At 47.4% G+C, this 16,911-nt stretch overlaps 1 protein-coding gene and 1 pseudogene across 5 annotated transcripts; both read right to left on the bottom strand.

Moving 5' to 3' along the window:
• Window positions 1-434: 434 nt before the first annotated feature.
• On the bottom strand, window positions 435-16,782 carry LOC110546296 (dipeptidase 2-like). Of its 5 annotated transcripts, none has more exons than XM_060392052.1 (12): window positions 11,039-11,248; window positions 6,465-6,466; window positions 5,576-5,914; window positions 4,915-5,041; window positions 4,493-4,622; window positions 4,266-4,407; window positions 3,940-4,009; window positions 3,678-3,854; window positions 3,272-3,356; window positions 1,464-1,539; window positions 886-1,021; window positions 435-773 (listed from the first exon to the last, which is right to left on the bottom strand). In XM_060392052.1, the coding sequence occupies exons 1-12, from the start codon at window positions 11,246-11,248 to the stop codon at window positions 543-545; spliced, it is 1,725 nt and encodes a 574-aa protein (XP_060248035.1). In that variant the 3' UTR covers window positions 435-542. The 5 variants fall into 5 exon arrangements, with proteins under 5 accessions (XP_060248035.1, XP_021488725.1, XP_060248033.1 ...); XM_021633050.2 differs by lacking the exons at window positions 6,465-6,466; window positions 11,039-11,248 and adding exons at window positions 6,597-6,624; window positions 6,723-6,857; XM_060392050.1 differs by lacking the exons at window positions 6,465-6,466; window positions 11,039-11,248 and adding exons at window positions 6,522-6,624; window positions 6,723-6,841.
• LOC110546306 (small ribosomal subunit protein eS10-like) lies at window positions 12,184-12,654 on the bottom strand (annotated as a pseudogene).
• Window positions 16,783-16,911: the final 129 nt, after the last annotated feature.

Here is a 16,911-nt window from a genome sequence, read left to right as displayed (position 1 = left end):
GTACCTGGTAGAGAAGAATTTCCTGGTGGCTGAGAGGTCACCATATCCAAGGCAGTTTAACCATTGGGGGCCCACCACCCATTCTGTGTCGTAACATTCTGGGCCTAGTCCAAAAAGAATGAAGGTTACTCATGATCCGGTCAGGTCCCCTACTTGGGTGGGCATCTAAGGCATTCTCTGAGAAATGGTAAGGTGAGTGTCCGTGGTTCAGTCTGTGGATGGAGATGAAACACTAAGAAGGACCCCAAAATTTCAGACCTCTTTCCTGAAGCCAGACCACTCCATTGGCTTCATTTGTGCTGAGCCCAGCCAGGTTGTGCAGGTCACTGCCGACTTCCTTGAGCAAATGGTGGTTGAAATGCCAAGTTCCACAGACCACCAGCGCATGAGCCCGTACTAACCTACTCTGTCGCAGAGAGGGACACTCACACCCGTTTCTGTGTCCAAAACATTTACTTCCAGGAAACGTGTGCCCCTGCACAGGTGGAGGGGGTTCGAGGGTACCAGAATGATACCTGGGAGAACTGGGCATCCTCTAAATGTCATACAATGAGGCCTAAAATGGCTGCAACCATGGTGAGGCTTGGGACCACGCGGAGAGAGGACTCTGAGTGTGACCGCTTCGATGTATGACGTGCTGGGGCCTCTGGTGGGGTCTTTTCTGGATACTGTTTCTGAGGTCGATGTGGCAAGACTGAGCGACAAGCACTCTCCAGCTGCTCCTCCGGAATCACGTCCTCTAGAGGATGCTGCCATCTGTTTTCCTCTCGTACCTGGAGGTGACAGTTGGTGGTCAGCAGCTCTTCCGGGTCTCCTGTAGCCCATTCTGGTATGCGAGCACCTGTTGGGGCCCCTTAACCCAGTCTCTTACCCATCTCGGCATACCTGTTCCACGTGTCTGAGGACCCTCAGCAGGTTCTCTCGGAGGACACCCTGCAGCTCCTGTTCGCTCCAGCCCCGTCTCAGCAGCTCCTCTATGAGCACTGGGTACGTAGACACATCCTCCAGCCCCTGAGGGAACCTGTCGGTCACCAGAATCCCAACTCAGAAACCTCAGCTCAGTGGTGCATACCTTTAATCCCAGCACTGGGGAGGCAGAGGGCCAGCCTGGACTAAGAGTGAGTTCCAAGACAGGCAGGGCTGCACAGAGAAACCTTGTCTCCAAAAATCAACCAACTAAACAAACAAGAAATAGAAACAATAAAAAATCCAAACAATAACAACAAAAAAGAACTCGAAGAGCAGATAGTCCACACTAGACCTTGCTGATAGCTCAGGGGGAATGGATCTTCGGGGGCTGGGAGTGGATGTGTGTGCTGGATAGATGCGCTTTCTCAGAGTAGCCTTAGTGGGAGCATAGGAAAGAGACCCCAGGGATGGAGAGATGTCAAATGAACAAAGCCCTGAGGACCCTGATGTGGTGAGAGCAGCTTCAGACAAGTCACAGAGAAGTAAACACTCACTGCTTGGTGCCGTCATAATCTCCACCAATCCCGATGAACTCCGATCCAATGACTGCCTTGATGTGGTCAAAGTGATCTGGGGAGATAAACAGTTGGCAGTGAGGGGCTTTCAGGAAAAAGGTAGCCTAGGAACAAGGCTTGTTTGGTCCTCCTCCTCCACTGTTTACAGTCTGGGGTTTTTATCTCTTTTTGTACATTAAGCCGTGAATTCACAGAGAATGGGCTCCAGCAGCTGGGCTCCTCCCCGATTAGCTCATAAACAGTGTGTATCTCCCGGTGCAGTGGTCTGGTGCTACAGCTGACCTTTCTCTCTGGCTTTCCTTTCTTTTCTTTTCCTCTTTTGTTTTTCTTCTTTTTCTTCATCTGGCTCAGGAAGCCATCTTCACTCTTAGAGTGCTTAATCTGCCCAATTCAAATATTTTCTTGTAAAAAAAAAAATCTCGCCCTTAACTTGCCTGTTTACAAAGATGCCATCAGCATGCTGAGTGATATAGCAGACAGTTTTGCCAGGGTAACATTTAGGAGGCATTCCTTTTGAACAGTGCCCGTCAGCTTGATGTATACAAGATCACCCCCTCTTACAGATATATATATATCTGGCCAAAGTAACCTTATATTCCTCAAAAGGCCCAGACAGAGCTGGATAGATGGCTCAGTGGTTATAATATGGTCTGCTCTTCCAGAGAACCTGAATCGGGTTTGATTTCCAGCATTCTCGTGGTTATCCATGTTTCCAGTTCCAGGGGATCTGATGCCCTCTTCTAGCCTCTGCAGGTAGCAGGCATGTATGGAGTGTACAGACATACATGCAAGTAAAATACTCACACACATAGAATTAATTCATAAAAAAATAAAAACAAGCCAAACAAAGGCCTGGAGAAATTACAGAGGCTGCCTCTCCCTCTTTCCCTTCGCGCTTGTCATTTTGGTGAATCACTAGCAGATGGCTTCCGTGGCCCAGGTTCCCCTTCTTGTAGCTGGCACTTCAAATACCTGGCACTCCATATACCTGAACCAACGCAAGCAAGCTCTAGAATAGACTTCCGGTTGGAGTGAAAACATTTGGAGAACCACTGATTTAGGTCATATCCAACCTAATTCATATGAGATGGTCATCTGGGAAACCCGACAGGGCCTCCTTTGGATGAGAGTATGGTTGGCAAGGACTGAGGCAGGGATAGGAATAGGGTGCTTTTTGTAACCCACAACAGACAGTCGGCACACTCTTCTATAACTGACCCCCAGCCCTCCCTAACAAGTCAATTTGGATTTTTTGACTCTGGTTCAAGGCAGTATAAGGTTCTGTGTGTACTGTCCTTCATGGGACTGTTTTTTTGTTTGTTTGTTTGTTTTTGAGACAGGGTTTCTCTGTATAACTATGGATATCCTGGAACTTGCACTCACGCTGTATTATCAGCTGGGGGATCAAACCCAAGCCTTCCTAGGAGGCTCCCATCGTGGCATTTTTGGCTAAACTGTTAAGGCTGTGCGGACACTTCCCAAGCCTTCAGGTCAAACAGTGCTGTTTAGAAAGCCTAGGAGGGAACTGTTTCCAAATCTTTACCGCTAAGCATGGACCCTTTTTAGGATTTACCTCAGAAAGTGCAACTTTTTCCTTTCTTTCCTCTCCTCCCATATCCCCCTTGACTCTCGCCTTCCCCCTCCCTAAAGACGCTGATGTTTCAAGTTGCTCTTCCTATTATACTGTTCTCTTAAATGCCAATAAAACTGTCTTTGAGGTTTAAAAAAAAGAAAGGAAGGAAAGAGAAAAAAAAGATCTATATGGAGGTAGGTTTTCAGGGGCTCACCTGCCACGGTTGAGACATTGGCTAAAGGGTGGCACTGCAACACCCCGACAGAGAAGGTCACCATCACAACGCCACCGTTCTTCTTCTGCAGGGATGGTCAAAGGGACACTCAGGTTGGCTCCCAGCAGAATCAGGGGGCCTACCTAACCCCCGTGAGAAAACTTTGGGGGCCAAAGGAGATTTCACCCCTTGACTTTGTATTAAGGAGGAAGCTTGACCTTGATTTGGGTGATGTCTTGATCCTGAATTTGAGGGTTACAGGGTTATTTATCTGCAGCAACCCCTCGACCCCAGGTTCAAGCATTTAGAGGGCATGGAGTATGGTTTTGTAGGGCAGAGAGTGCTCAGTCCTGGGGGCTGAGGAAATGGGAGGGGACAGGAGTTCTGGGGCTAGAAAGTTTCTCACCAGGAGCTGCAGGATGTCATCCGGAACATTCCGAACGTTTCTGCACACTGCCCTGGCAGCCGAGTGGGAGAAGATCACAGGTGCCTGGGACACTTCCAAGGCCCGCCGGGCGGCAGCATCGGACACGTGAGACAAATCGACCAACATACCCAAGCGATTCATTTCCGCCACCACCTTCTGCGAGAGCGGTTTGGAGGAGGGGCTCAGGGGCACACACGCACGCACGAACGCCTTTATTATTCAGAAAAGGGCGTGCGCTTACCTCACCGAAGCCGGTCAGTCCTTGGACACTGCTGTAGAATGAGTGGGTGTCTTTCCGTGAGCTCTCTGCCCTGCAGGACAGACGGGAGGCAATCTGATTGGTGGGCACGCCCCTCCAAAAACTCTATCCCTGCAATCCCACAGACCTAATTCAAAGACCCAGGTTGGACTGTGCCTGGCAAAAGGAGGAATCCCAGTCTTGCTTTTCTGAAAACCCCAGATACCAACCCCTGTGAGTCCCAGATGAGAAGGGTAAATCTTGGTCTCTGTCCACGAGGACAGATTTCTGCCTCGGTGGGCTCACGCGTCTGTCCGCTCGGGGCTCACCAGGCTGTGTTGCACGTGTGTGTGAGCGTCAGGTAGCGCACCCCGAGCAGGTAGAAACTTCGAAGCACGGCGAGGCTGTTATCGAGGGAGTGGCCACCCTCCACGCCGATGAGGCAGGCCAGTTTCTGGGTGCTGTTCAGAGCTGTAGGCGTAGGTCACGTGATTATTTTCAGGCGCTAAAGTAGTAGCCTCACCTAGTCCCCGAGACCCTGAAAAAGTCCACTTACCTTTAACTGACGTCACAAGTTCCAGCTCAGGATAAGAGGCACACATACTGCGAATGAGGTCAATCTGCTCCAGTGTGAGGCGCAGGGCATCTCGGTCCTGGGTCTGGCACGGTACGTAAGCCGACCAGAACTGGAGGCAAAGTCAGGGGTTGGCTTGTGTAGGAGAGCTACCTGGGCCATCACCGACAGACTTGTGGGTTCACAGGCCACATGTAATGAATGCACTGCTTGTTCTTCATGACCTCTCTAGCCACAGCATCATTTTTTTTTTTTGTCACTACGGTGACTGAGTTTTCCATCTGACTAACTTATTTTTTCTGGGGCCCTGACTTCCCCAGCCTTCCCCAGAAGCCACGCTGGTGTGCGCGTGCGTGCATGCGTGCGTGTGTGTGTGTGTGTGTGTGTGTGTGTGTGTGTGTTACCTGGGCTCCCACAAAGCCATCTCTAAGCCTGTTCAGGCTGGTCTGGCCGTAGGTGAAGTTTCTCAGGTTAGCATCCTGTAGCCCATTCCGGTAAAATTGCCTCAGGACAAGAGGCAGGTCATTGTGGCTGCAGGAGAGTCAAGAAGAGATTGGGTCAAACAAAGCTGGTTGAGTATTTCTGCCTGTAATCCCAGCACACTCAGAAGGCTAAGGCTGGAGATTCATTTAAACTTCCAGCCTAGTCCAGGCTACTTAGTGAGTTCCTGGGTAATGTGGGCACACACGAGCCCCCCTTTCTCTTTCTCTCTCCCTTCCTCCCCCTCTCTTTTTCCCTTCCTCAACCCCTCTCTCTCAGAGGATAAGGGGACATACAGCTGTGCCTCTTTGGCTTCTAGATCCAGCAGAACATAATTCCGACAGCTACTCCCATCCTACCTATAACCCAGACCATAACTGAGATGCCCTAAAGCCTGGGCTGGGCTGGGGGTCCCTACCATAGAAGTGATAGAGAAGAGTCACCCACTGATGATAGGAGACGGTATCTAGGGGTGTGTAGTAGGGGCGCACCTTTATTAGTCCCGCAGGCTCCGAGCCCTCAGCAGCCCGGGAAGATGCTCCACCCAGCCCTATTCTGACCAGTCCCCGAGCCATCCTCACGCACCCATCTATTAGCGGGAAATCTTGCATCAGGGCTCTCACTCGATCTCGCATTTCCGGGAAACTGGGGTTGCCAGGAGTGGCTGCTGTGCTGAAGGTGCCTGGTGCGGTTGGGATGCTGGAGGTGGCGGGCTTGCGGAGGGCTCTGGGGGTGCTCGGTGCAGTGGAAGCACCAGAGATGCCCGGTTTGGTCTGGGCCCGCAGTAGAGGTTGTGAAGACCCTACCAGCAGCAGCACCATCAGGAACATTGAAAGCCCTGGGTTAACCCAGTGCCTTTCAAGGCTCACGAGCGGCATCTTCTTCAGGGCGGGGCAAGCGGGTACGGATGAGGGTCGTGAAAGCCTGAGAGGGACAGAAGACAGAAGGCAGACAGCGACCATATAATCCCGACCCTCAGTTCAAGCCACGCAAAGAACGGGGTCTGGAGAGAAGGGGTTTGAGGTCACCGGGTTCGACACAGCCACTTCGTGGATAGGAAAGCCGCGCAGTACGGCCACCAGGGGGAGCCACAGCCCTACTAGCCCAGTCTCCACGGACCCTTCCGTAGGCTGGGCTAGCCGAAGCCTGGGCACCCGCTCAGCTTCTGTCCTGGCTGTCTTTGTCCCTTGCCCTCTCCCCCTGTTTAATGTTCCCAGGGGGCCAACCCAGGGGCTTCCTCACTGCCTCTAGGAATTTTTCTCAGAGAAAGTGGACCCGTGGTGCTTCTTTTCACACAGTGAAAGGGTCGTTAGCATTTAGCAGGCCACATCATGTCACTGACTACCTACAGCCTTCCCTGACCTCTTTAAGAGCCACAAGTGCCCCAGACACCGACCTCTCCACTCTACCTACCATCCTCTGACTCCAGCCAGCGACCGGGAACTATTAAGAGCACGCACTTCCGTGCCCCAACCCCTATTCAGTCATCATTCAAGTGAGGACTGCCCTCCTTCCTCAGTAGATGCTGTACCTGCCCTGGCCTCTCGTGGCGATCCGTCAAGGATGAGAACTGAATGAGCAACTAAGTGGTTCAGGGAATACTTACTCAGCAGCACAGGGACAAAGTCTGTCAGCTACAGAGAGGGAAAGAAATGAATTACACTACAGGGCAGCAGAGCCCCCCTCCCTTCCATCCCAGCACCCCGATCCCAAGGCTGCAGGCTGAACCTACCTCAGTGTGGAAGAAGTATGAGTTCTCAGGTCTGGCACTTGTGTCCAGTGGCTTCCTCCATACACCTTATCAGTGGCTCTTGTGGCCTGGGCTCTCCCAGAAACCTCAATGACTGAGTTCCGTTCCTTGCAGGCCCCACCCTGGTTTTTGCCTGAGCCCATACCCTCTCTGCTTCCTCCAGAAACACCCCCAGCTGTGCTCGAGCACAGAGCACGCGCGCGCGCGCGCACACACACACACACACACACACTGGACATTTATGATTTTGGAGAAGTCCCATCACTTAAAGCAGCTCTGGGAACTGTGCTCATACTCCATCAAGAAAACTTTTTCTGCTCTGGCTCCCACTAGAGCAGCTTCATTCTTTGCAACCTTCTTCAGGTGGCATGAGGACTTGGAGATGTGAGAAGCCCTCTTATAAAAAGGAAACGGAGGCTCAATGTGATAGCAAATGCTTTTAATCCCAGAACTTGGAAGGCATAGGCAAGCGGATCTCTGTGAAATCAAGGCTACCCTGGTCTCCATGAGTAGGCCAGATAGAGTTAGGTAGTGAGCCCTGTCTCAAATGGATAAATATAAATACCAAAACTTAAAAGGGAAACGTGGGGCTGGAGAGATGGCTCACAGGTTAAGAGCACTGGCTGCTCTTCCAGAGGTCCTGAGTTCAATTCCCAGCAACCACATGGTGGTACACAACCATCTATAGTGAGATCTGGTGCCCTCTTCTGTACATGCACACAGAACATTGTAAACATAATAAATATATCTAAAAAAAAATCCAGGTGATGGAAATCTTAAAAAAAAAAAAAAGCTTCATATAAAGGGGAAATTCAAAAAATCTTTGAAAAGGAGACAGAAATCGTGGACAACCCGGGATGGATATAATTGTGTTTTGGGGACTCTATACACGAGTGCCTGCTGCTGACTGATAGAGCTGTGCTAAAGGCAGCGAATGCCTTGTGTGCTCCAGCTAGTAAGTAGGTTTCGTCGGTAGGCCCACTGCAGGATGTGTGTCCCTTTAGGGCTATGTGTCAGGCTCCTTTCCTCTCTCCTCCCCCCACTGCCACTCTTTTCATGCAGCCAAGTGACAAAAGGGAAGAGAAACACTCAGATTTGTTGGTCTTCCTGTCACAGTTTTGGCTCTGAGGGTAAACACCATGTCTGTCCCGTTCCTAATAAGCCCCAGGAAGATGAGGTTTAGGTAAAAACAATATGAACGAAGGGGGCCTGAGGAGACAGCTTGGTGGTTGAGGGCACTGGCTCCTCTTCCAGAGCACCTGGGTTTGATTCTCAGACAAAATACCCATACACATACGTAAAATAAAATTGCCAAAAAATAAAAGAAAAAGATGATTTAAAGGGTGTCTTCCATGATCACACTCCATATTTTTGTTGTTGCTTAGGTTTTTGTTTTGTTTTGTTTTGAAGACAGGGTTTCTCTTTGCAGCCCTGGCTATCCTGGAACTTACTCTGTAGACAAGGCTGGCCTTGAACTAAAAGATCCACCTGCCTCTGCCTCGAGTGCTGGGATTAAAGGCGTGTACCACCACCATGGCCTCCATCTAATTTTTTGAAGCGGAGTCTCTCCCTGCATCTGAAGCTTACCATTTCAGCTACCTTGACTGACCAGCAAGCCCCAGGGATCTTCCTGCCTCCACCCCACCCTCTCCAGTGCTGCTCGTGCCTGATGGTTTCCTTGTGTCCTGGGGATTCAAACTCAAGTCCACATGCTTACACATCGGAAACTTGACCAACATAGTGTTTCTCCCACCTCCGCTACAGATTGCTTTGAAAGTCTTATTACACTTATTTACTTATTTCCCTGCATGTGTATATGTGTGGAAGTAAGAGGAGAACTGGTAGGTGTTGGCTCTCTCCTTTCACCATGTGTGTCTCTGAGATCACACTCAGGGGGGTCAAAGTTGGCAGCAAGCACCTTTACCTGCTGAGCTGAGCCATCTTAATGACTATTTTGTTTCAAACAGTTTTTTATTTGCTTTTTATTATCTTATGTGTCTGAGTTTTGCTTGCCTGTGTCTGCATGGCTGGTGCCCTCAGAGGTCAGAAGAGGTCATTGGATCCCTGGGGACCGGAGTTATAGATGTTTGTAACCATGGAGTGTTGACAGTCTAACCCTGCTCCTCTAGAAGAGCAGCAAGTGCTATGAGCCATCTCTGCAACCATGGCCTCTTTTTTTTTTTTTTTTTTTTAGCTTTTCACACAGAATTTCTCTATGTAGCCTTGGCTGTCCCAGAATCACTTTGTAGACCAGGCTGGCCTCAAGACTCACAGAGATCCACCTGCCTCTGCCTGAGTGCTGGGATTTAAAGGTGAGGCCTGCCACCAAGTCCAGCCACGGCCTCTATTTTAAAGCAAATCATAGGGCTGGGATCTAGTTCAGTAGTAGAAGGTTGCCTAGAATTTGCAAAGCCCTGAGCTTGAACAATAGCACTGGAAGGGGTAAGAAAAAAAATTTAAAAAAGGAAGGCAAATCATGCATTCCATTCATATGTAAGCATTTCTCTCAGAAGGTCAGGTCTTTAAAAAAACTGCTATAAAGACATCTTTAAATGCTCACACTACATTTTCCTATGTTATTTTCTCTGTGTGTGTCTGTGTTTATGTATGCACATGTGCGGGTACATGTGCTATGGCATGAAGGCGGAGGTCAGAGGGCACCTTGTGGGCATCAGTTCTCTTCTCCACCGTGTGTGATCCTGGGGATCAAACTCAGGCTTGGTTGCAGGCGCCTTTACCTGTTGAGCAGTCTGCCCTTCCTAAACTTTTTTGTTTGTTTGTTTTGAAACAGGGTCTCACTCTGTAGTCCAGGCTGGCATGGAACTTACTATGTAGCCCAGGCAACTCTCAAAATCATTTCAATTAACTTGCCTCAGTGTTCCAAGCGCTGAGATTACAAGATTTGTGTCACTAAACCAGACATCACAGAACATCTTTATTGTCCTAAACTATCATGTTCAAATCTCCATGATTGCCAACTTTCTATTATTTGAATTTTAGTGTAAAAATGATATACCCTATTGAATGTGGTTGGCATGGTTTAGTTTGTAGTTCTAAAAATAATTCTTTGCAAATGACTTGTTCAAAATATTATTGGTTTTGTCCTTGGTATTTTCCATTTTTTTTTCCAGTTTACTATATAGTCTATGGTGTGTGGCATGTTCCTCTGTTCCTTGTTTCTCCTATGAACTGGCATGTTGGGAAAGCTTTTATTTACTTGTTTACTTAGAAGTGTGGAAACTCTGGTTCACCCATCCTATCCATCAATTTGTAGCTTAAGCAATCTTTCTTCATCAGCCCCCTGACTACAGGGGCTACAGGCATGAACCATATGGTCAGTTATAGGGAGAGATTTTTATTTGTTTGTTTTGAGACAGAGTCTAACTATGTAGTCCTGGCTGGCCTAGACCCACCTGCTTCTGTCTCTGAAGTGCTGGGATTAAAAGTGTGTACCACTACACCCAGATCATAGGACTTAAAACCATTTTTTCCAGGCCTTCACTGTAGAAGCTAAGTTGGTATGGGTGTTTAAATCTGTCATTCTCAAGAGTAGGAGTAAGAAAGAAGGTACATCCAAGGGCCCCTTGTAGGCACAGTGCATTAAAAACCAGTTTCTCTGTAGAGGAATTTACTTTAGGGGAAAAGGAAGGCTTGAGGCTTAGTCTCAGACTTCAAGTCAAAGACTGTTACAGAAAATCACTCTGTTGGGCAGGGGGGCCTTCCTTCTCCTCCCTCCCTCCCCCAGTGCCATAATAGGCTGGGATTAAAGGAACATGTGAGCCTCAGCCGTCGGGGTGGGAAGGGTTTGCTGGATTTTTGTCCATAGGGTCCTTGCTCCAGCTAGCAGGTCGCCTTGGGGTTCTTTATTCTGCCTCCTGAGACCTTAGGCAGCAGTCTCCTTGGTTAACTACCGCTTGTTTGTTCTAGTTTTAGGAAGTCCAGCCGCAGCAGGCTGGCGCTGGTGGCTGCTGACAATGATTCAGTGCAGAAGTCTCCTCACCGAGAGAGCCCCTGTTTGGCTTCTCTGTATCCACTCTCTGCACTGTCTCCTCAGAGCAGGCTGTTCCCTTCTGCAGCCCAAGAAGAAATTCAACAGGACTGAGAGAGAGATGGGCGGGCATTTAGAGCAGCTGCTCCTCCCTGAGGCTCCTGAGGCTCCTGAGGGTCCTTGCTCATAGCTAGTTGTCATGCGGGTGAGTTCCTGACTGGAGAGGGTGCAGGCAGAACAGCTAAGGTTCTATCTCCATCACTCCAGTTGTCGGCGGTGGTGCTCAAGCAGCATGCTTCTGGGGAGCCACCCATTTGCCTCCATGCTTCACTTTCAGGCGAGGAATTTTTGCACTGGGGCACCCAAGGTCTTGGTCTGACTCTTCTTGAACTCGCTGTCTCTTGGGAGCTCGCCTGGGTGCTGGCTTCTCTTCCTCAGCCTTTGCAGGGGAGGCCAGCGGAGCATCCCCATAGACGCGGTAGCCTCCAATCAGGCAGTATGTCTCTCCGTGCCAGGCCATCTGGGCTTGCGCATGCCCCTTGTAGAGGACGTGGTAGTATCCGGGGGAAGGAGGAGCTGTGGGAGGCGTGGGTGCTGCAGAGAAAACCAGAACGGATCAGTCACTTCTGCTTTCTGCTCTGTGCTGCAGAGCCCTTCCTCTCAGGCCCTTCCTGTATCTGGCTGAAGACCTCCTGTCTACTTGGCACCCCAGACACAGCCTCTCCCCTTCGCTGCTATGGGTCCCCTGGAGGGGGGGGGCCTCTGTAAAAGCACTAGGCTTAGGGGAGCCAGTGTCAGCTGTGGGAGGCCAGCGTGTGTGGCCCATCTCCACAGGGAAGGGCAGAACCTCAAGCTAGCTGCCGTTGAGACCCCCTCATTTTCTCCTCCCCCACACGAGAAGGATTTCTAGAGGTCTGCTGTTTCTGAGCTTTAATGAGTATGTTTGGGAAACGGTGTAAGAAAAACTTGTTAAGCACTCTTCCCGCCCTGGTAGGCAGCAACTCTTAGGACCCGATCAAGCAAACTGTTTCAACCACACTCAGCTGTAGCCCTGTTTTAGCTAGATCTTTGAATGCCGGCTTGTTTGTTTGTTTTTGTTTTTGAGACATTGCCCCAATGTAGTAAAGACTATAGATGCAACTGGCCTTGAACTAACTCTCTCTGTGTATGTGTGTGCCTGTGTGCATGTAGAGGCTCAGAGGCTAGAGGAGTGTCCAGTGCTCTTTCTTGTCACTCTTTTCTTCACGTCTTTGAGGCAGAGTATTTTCTTGAACTTGGGACTTGCTCCCCCCTCCCAGGCTAGAAATCAGCAAGGTCCACAAATTCTTCGTTCTTGGACATACCCAGCTCATTACCTGTGATCCAAGTTCAGGTCTTCACACATGTGCAAAAAGCATTCTTTTTTTTTTTTTTTTTTTTCTTGAAGGTTTATTCAATACAACACATTCTCCATCTTCATTGTGGTGGCTGACCATGGCCCCAACCAAAGCTGCCTCTAAACTGGAATTCCGTTGCTGAGCCAGCCTCAGCCTCTGCTTTCTTGTCAGTACCAAGGGGGCACAGCACCCCTTCTGTAGGCGTCTCTGTCTGCCCCCCCCCCTTGTGAATCTTGCAGGTCTCTTACCCTCTGGACCTTTGGGCCAAGGCCTGCCAGTCTCAGGATGGCTGCGGTGCAGGGTGTTGGGCACGATCTCCGAGGGTAGGTGTAGGTAATCTCGGAGATACTGGATGCCCTAGTTTCGTAAGGTACTAGTAGAAATGTCTCCTGGCAAACTGCTCCTTCACATAGCCTCTGAATTTGAGAGACTGCATGGCCTTCATTACGTGAAGGTTGGTCATATTCTTGCCTGCCAGCTCGGGGTGTTTGGGCATATGGCCATCCATAAAAAGGAGTTTAAAGATGGCCGTCCAGTTCTCCTTAGGCATCTGAGTGGAGGCGGCTGCAGGATCCCAGTGCAACAAGCATTCTTAACCACTGAGCCATCTCTCCCGCATCCCCCAAACCCCTTTCTGACACAGTCTATGTTGTCATGACTAGTCTGCAACTCTTGGCCTCAAGCCATCTTCCTACTTTAGTCTCTCAAGTAGTTGGGTCTGCGGGCTTGATCCACTGTCCAGTTATAATGTTTTCTAAGGGCCAAATATAAGAACAGACAAGAGGTCCAGAGCCAAATTCCAGGTGCCAAGTTTACTCTCAAAAGCACTTTTCATATTGACCCAACTTCTGGGACACGCTTTCCTCATCACCGCACCTCAGAAGCTCCTCCAGCTCTTCTGTACTTCCCACTGGTGTGACAACATCCTTTCTTCTAGTACTCACCAGCTCAAGCTGGCATGTGTTTGAGGGTGGCCACTGTGTGTGTTTCTCGTGATGACACTGTAAAATCACTTGGATCTGGATGTGAGGTTTTGTCAGAAGCCTTGACCATCTCTTCCCCATGGTGTTCTGTTTATCATTTGACAAGGAAGCACACTTGGTTTAAAATTTTTGCGTGTATGCTATTCTAATATCTAACAAAATGGACTTCAAACCTAAAATAGTCAAAAGAGATAGGGAAGGACACTGCATACTCATCAAAGAAAAAAAATACCCCAAGGTGACATTTCTTTTGTTGCTGTTGTTTTTGAGACAGGGTTTCTGTATGTAGCCTTGGCTGTCCCGGAACTTGCTCTGTAGAGTAGGCTGCTGTAGAAGGAATCTCTTGTGTATTGTATGAATATAACCCCTGTCAATTAAAAAAAACTATGGACTATGGCTGAGGCAGGAAACAGGTGGAACTTCTGGCAGGCAGAAGGGATTCTGGGATTGAGCTGCCAAGACGTGAGAAAGAAAGATGCATGGTGCCTGAGCTTAGGTAACCAGCCGTGTGACAGAATTTAGATTAGTATAGTAGGTTAATTTAAGTTATGAGCTAGTCAGAAAAGGACATAGCTATATGGCCTAGGTATTTGTATAATATTTAATAAATCTCATAAGTCATTATTCTGGGAACTAAGGGACAGGAGGAAAAATTACCACCGTCTCCCACTCCCACCCCTACGACGTATTCCCATCCCACTATAGGCTGGCCTCAAGCTCATAGAGATTCACCTGCCTCTCCCTCCCAAGTGCTGGGTTAAAGGTGTGTGTCCACACCCTATCTTTCATTTTTATTTTTGGCTGACATTTAAATTCTTAACTTCATATATTAATAGTGGGAGACTTCAATACCCCACTCTTACACCAATGAACAGGTTATCTAGACAAAAACTAAAACAGAAGTATTGGAGTAAATAGACCTTATGAACCAAATGGACCTCAGAGATATCTGCAGAACATTTCACCAGAGCACAAAATAATATACCTTTTTTTCTTAGCACCTCATAGAACTGTCTCCAAAACTGACCACATAAATGCTCACAAAGAGAGTCTCAACAGATAACAAGGAAATTGAAATAACTTCCTGTGTCCTATCAGACTACCACAGATTAAGGCTGGATTTCAGCAACAGAAACAACAGAAAGCCTACAAACTCATGGAAACTGAAGAACTCTGTACTGAATGACCACTGGGTCAAGGCAGAAATAAAGAAATTAAAGACATCCTAGAATTTAATGAAAATGAATGCACAACATACCCAAACTTTTGAGATACAATGAAAGCAGTGCTAAGAGGAAAGTTCATAGCACCAAGGGTTTTCATAAAGAATTTGGAGACTTCTCAAACTAGCAACGTAATAGCACACCTGAAAGCTCTAGCACAAAAAGAAGCAAACACACTCAGGAATAGATGCAGGAAATAATCAAACATAGGGCTGAAATCAATAAAATAGAAACAAAGAGATTAGTACAAAGAAACAATAAAACAAAGAGTTCTTTAAGAAAACCAACAAGATAGACAAACCCCTATTCAAACCAACTAAAAGACACGGACAGAATATCCAAATTAACAAAATAAGAGACTAAAGGGGGGACATAACAGACACTGAGAAAATCCAAAGAATCATTAGATCATACTTCAAAAACCTGTAATCCACAAAATTGGAAAATCTAAAAGAAATGGACAATTTTCTTGATATTGTCAAAAGTTAAATCAAGATCAGACAATTTTAAATAGACTTATAACCTTTAGGAAATAGAAGCAGCCATTAAAAGTCTCCCAACAAAAGAAAAAACAATCAATCCAGCCCAGGGCCAAATGGTTCTAGCACAGAATTTTACCAGACTTTCATAGAAGCGTTAGTGCCAAGACTCTTCAAATTATTCCACAAAATAGAAATAGAAAGAAGGTTGCCAAAATAATTTTATGAGGTCACAGTTACCCAATTCACACACCGATTCAAGAAAGAGAATTGTAGGTCAATTTTCCTTGTGAACATTGATGCAAAAAGTCAATAAAATGCTTGCAAGTCAAATACAAGAACACATCAAAAAGATCAGCCACCATAATCAAGTAGGCTTCATCCCAGAGAAACACTATCCACCATATAATCAAACTGAAAGAAAGAAGACCACAGGATCTTATTAGATGCTAAAAAAGCCTTTGACAAAATGCAACACCCCTCCCATGATAAAAATCTTGGAGAGATCAGGAATACAATGAACATACCTAAACATAATAAAGGCAATGTACACTAAGTTGATAGCCAACATCAAATTAAATGGAGAGAAATGCAAAGCAATTCCACTGAAATCTGGAACAAGACAAGGCTGCCCATTCTCTCTGTATCTATTCAACATAGTACTTGAAGTTCTAGTTAGAGTAATTAGACAACTAAAGGACATCAAGGGGATACAAATTGGAAATGAAGAAGTCAAAGTATTGCCATTCGCAGATGACGTAAAAATATGCATAAATGACCCAAAAAAATTCTGCCAGGAAACTCCTAAAGCTGATAAACACCCTTAGCAAAGTGGCTGAATAAAAGAGTAACTTAAAAATAAATCAATAGTGCTCCTGTATACAAACAAAAAAATGGGCTAAAAAATAAACCAGGGAAACAACACTCATCACAATAGCCACAATAATATAAAATATCTTGGGGTAACTTTGTTTGTTTTTTTGAGACAAAGTTTCTGTGTAGCTCTGGCTCTTCTCACTTTGTAGACCTGGCTGGCCTTGAAATCACAGAGATCCTCCTGCCTCTGCTTCCTGAGTGCTGGGATCAAAAGCGTGCACCACTACGCCAGGCTATTAATGGTAAATCTTAAATTAAAAGAAGAGGTAGAAGAAGAGAAAGAGGAAGATGGAGGAGGAGGAGGAGGAGGAGGAGGAGGAGGAGGAGGAGGGAAGACTAGTAGGTGGGACAGGTGTGCTAATGCATACCTCTAATTTCAGGCCCCGAGAGGCAAGGGGTAGGAGAATTACCACAAGTTGGAGCCAGCTGAATTACATACTGAGATTGTCTAATTCTCAAAGGTGAAAAAAAAAATGAGTTTGAAGATGTCGGGCATAGTGGTGCACATCTTTTTAAAAATTTTTTATTTTACATGCTTTAGTGTGAAGGTGTCAGATCCCTTGGAATTGGCCTTACAGACAGTTGTGAGCTGCCATGTGGGTGCTGGCAATTGAACCCAGGTCTGATATTGGAAGAGCAGACAGTGCTCTTAACCACTGAGCCATCTCTCCAGTCCCAGGTAGTGCATCTTTAATTCCAGCATTCAAGGGCAGAGTTAAGATGCCCTCTGAGTTCAAGGCCAGCCTGGTCTACATGGTGAGTTCCAGGACAGCCAGAGCTACATAGTGAGACCCTGTGTCAAAAAGGGGTGGGGGCTGGATCATTTTCTAGCCCAAAGGGAAGGTTAAGTTGTTAAAGATTAGGAGTTTTCCAGTTGCCCAGAAAACTCATGTTGTTTGTCCCCAACATTGAACAAGAATAGTTAGTATAGCAAGACCATTTCTTCTACTCACAGCTAGAGAATTTCTGAGGGGTGACAAGCAAGTCTAAGGGTCCCCAGTGGAGTTACATGTACCACAGAGGCTCTTTGCAGATGTCTTGTAGACTTACCTGAATAACAGCCTTCACAGGGGACAGAGGACAAGTTAGAGTTAATGTAGAAGATGCGGTCGGTCATTCTCAGACAGCAAACTCGTACGTCGTACAGAAACTACAGGAACGTTTTCCTAACAGATCCAAGTTCCTGTAGTTACACTGTCATAGAAACTGAGGGCTGTGATGTCATCACTACCTACTGAGGTCACAT

The sequence above is a fragment of the Meriones unguiculatus genome, chromosome 10 (assembly GCF_030254825.1).
Source record: "Meriones unguiculatus strain TT.TT164.6M chromosome 10, Bangor_MerUng_6.1, whole genome shotgun sequence".
NCBI classification, from domain to species: domain Eukaryota; kingdom Metazoa; phylum Chordata; class Mammalia; order Rodentia; family Muridae; genus Meriones; species Meriones unguiculatus.
Note: the sequence above shows the minus strand (reverse complement) of the source record. Positions and strands in the feature narration are given on the sequence as shown.

What these genes read in the sequence shown, in the direction of transcription:
- LOC110546296 (XM_060392052.1), bottom strand. Translation starts at nt 11,248, where the DNA reads ATGGCCTGGCACGGAGAGACATACTGCCTGATTGGAGGCTACCGCGTC. An exon ending in CACACGTGCAACACAGCCTG is followed by an intron (nt 4,010 to 4,265) that starts GTGAGCCCCGAG and finishes TCTGTCCTGCAG; the next exon opens with GGCAGAGAGCTCACGGAAAG. An exon ending in CAATGTCTCAACCGTGGCAG is followed by an intron (nt 1,540 to 3,271) that starts GTGAGCCCCTGA and finishes TTATCTCCCCAG; the next exon opens with ATCACTTTGACCACATCAAG.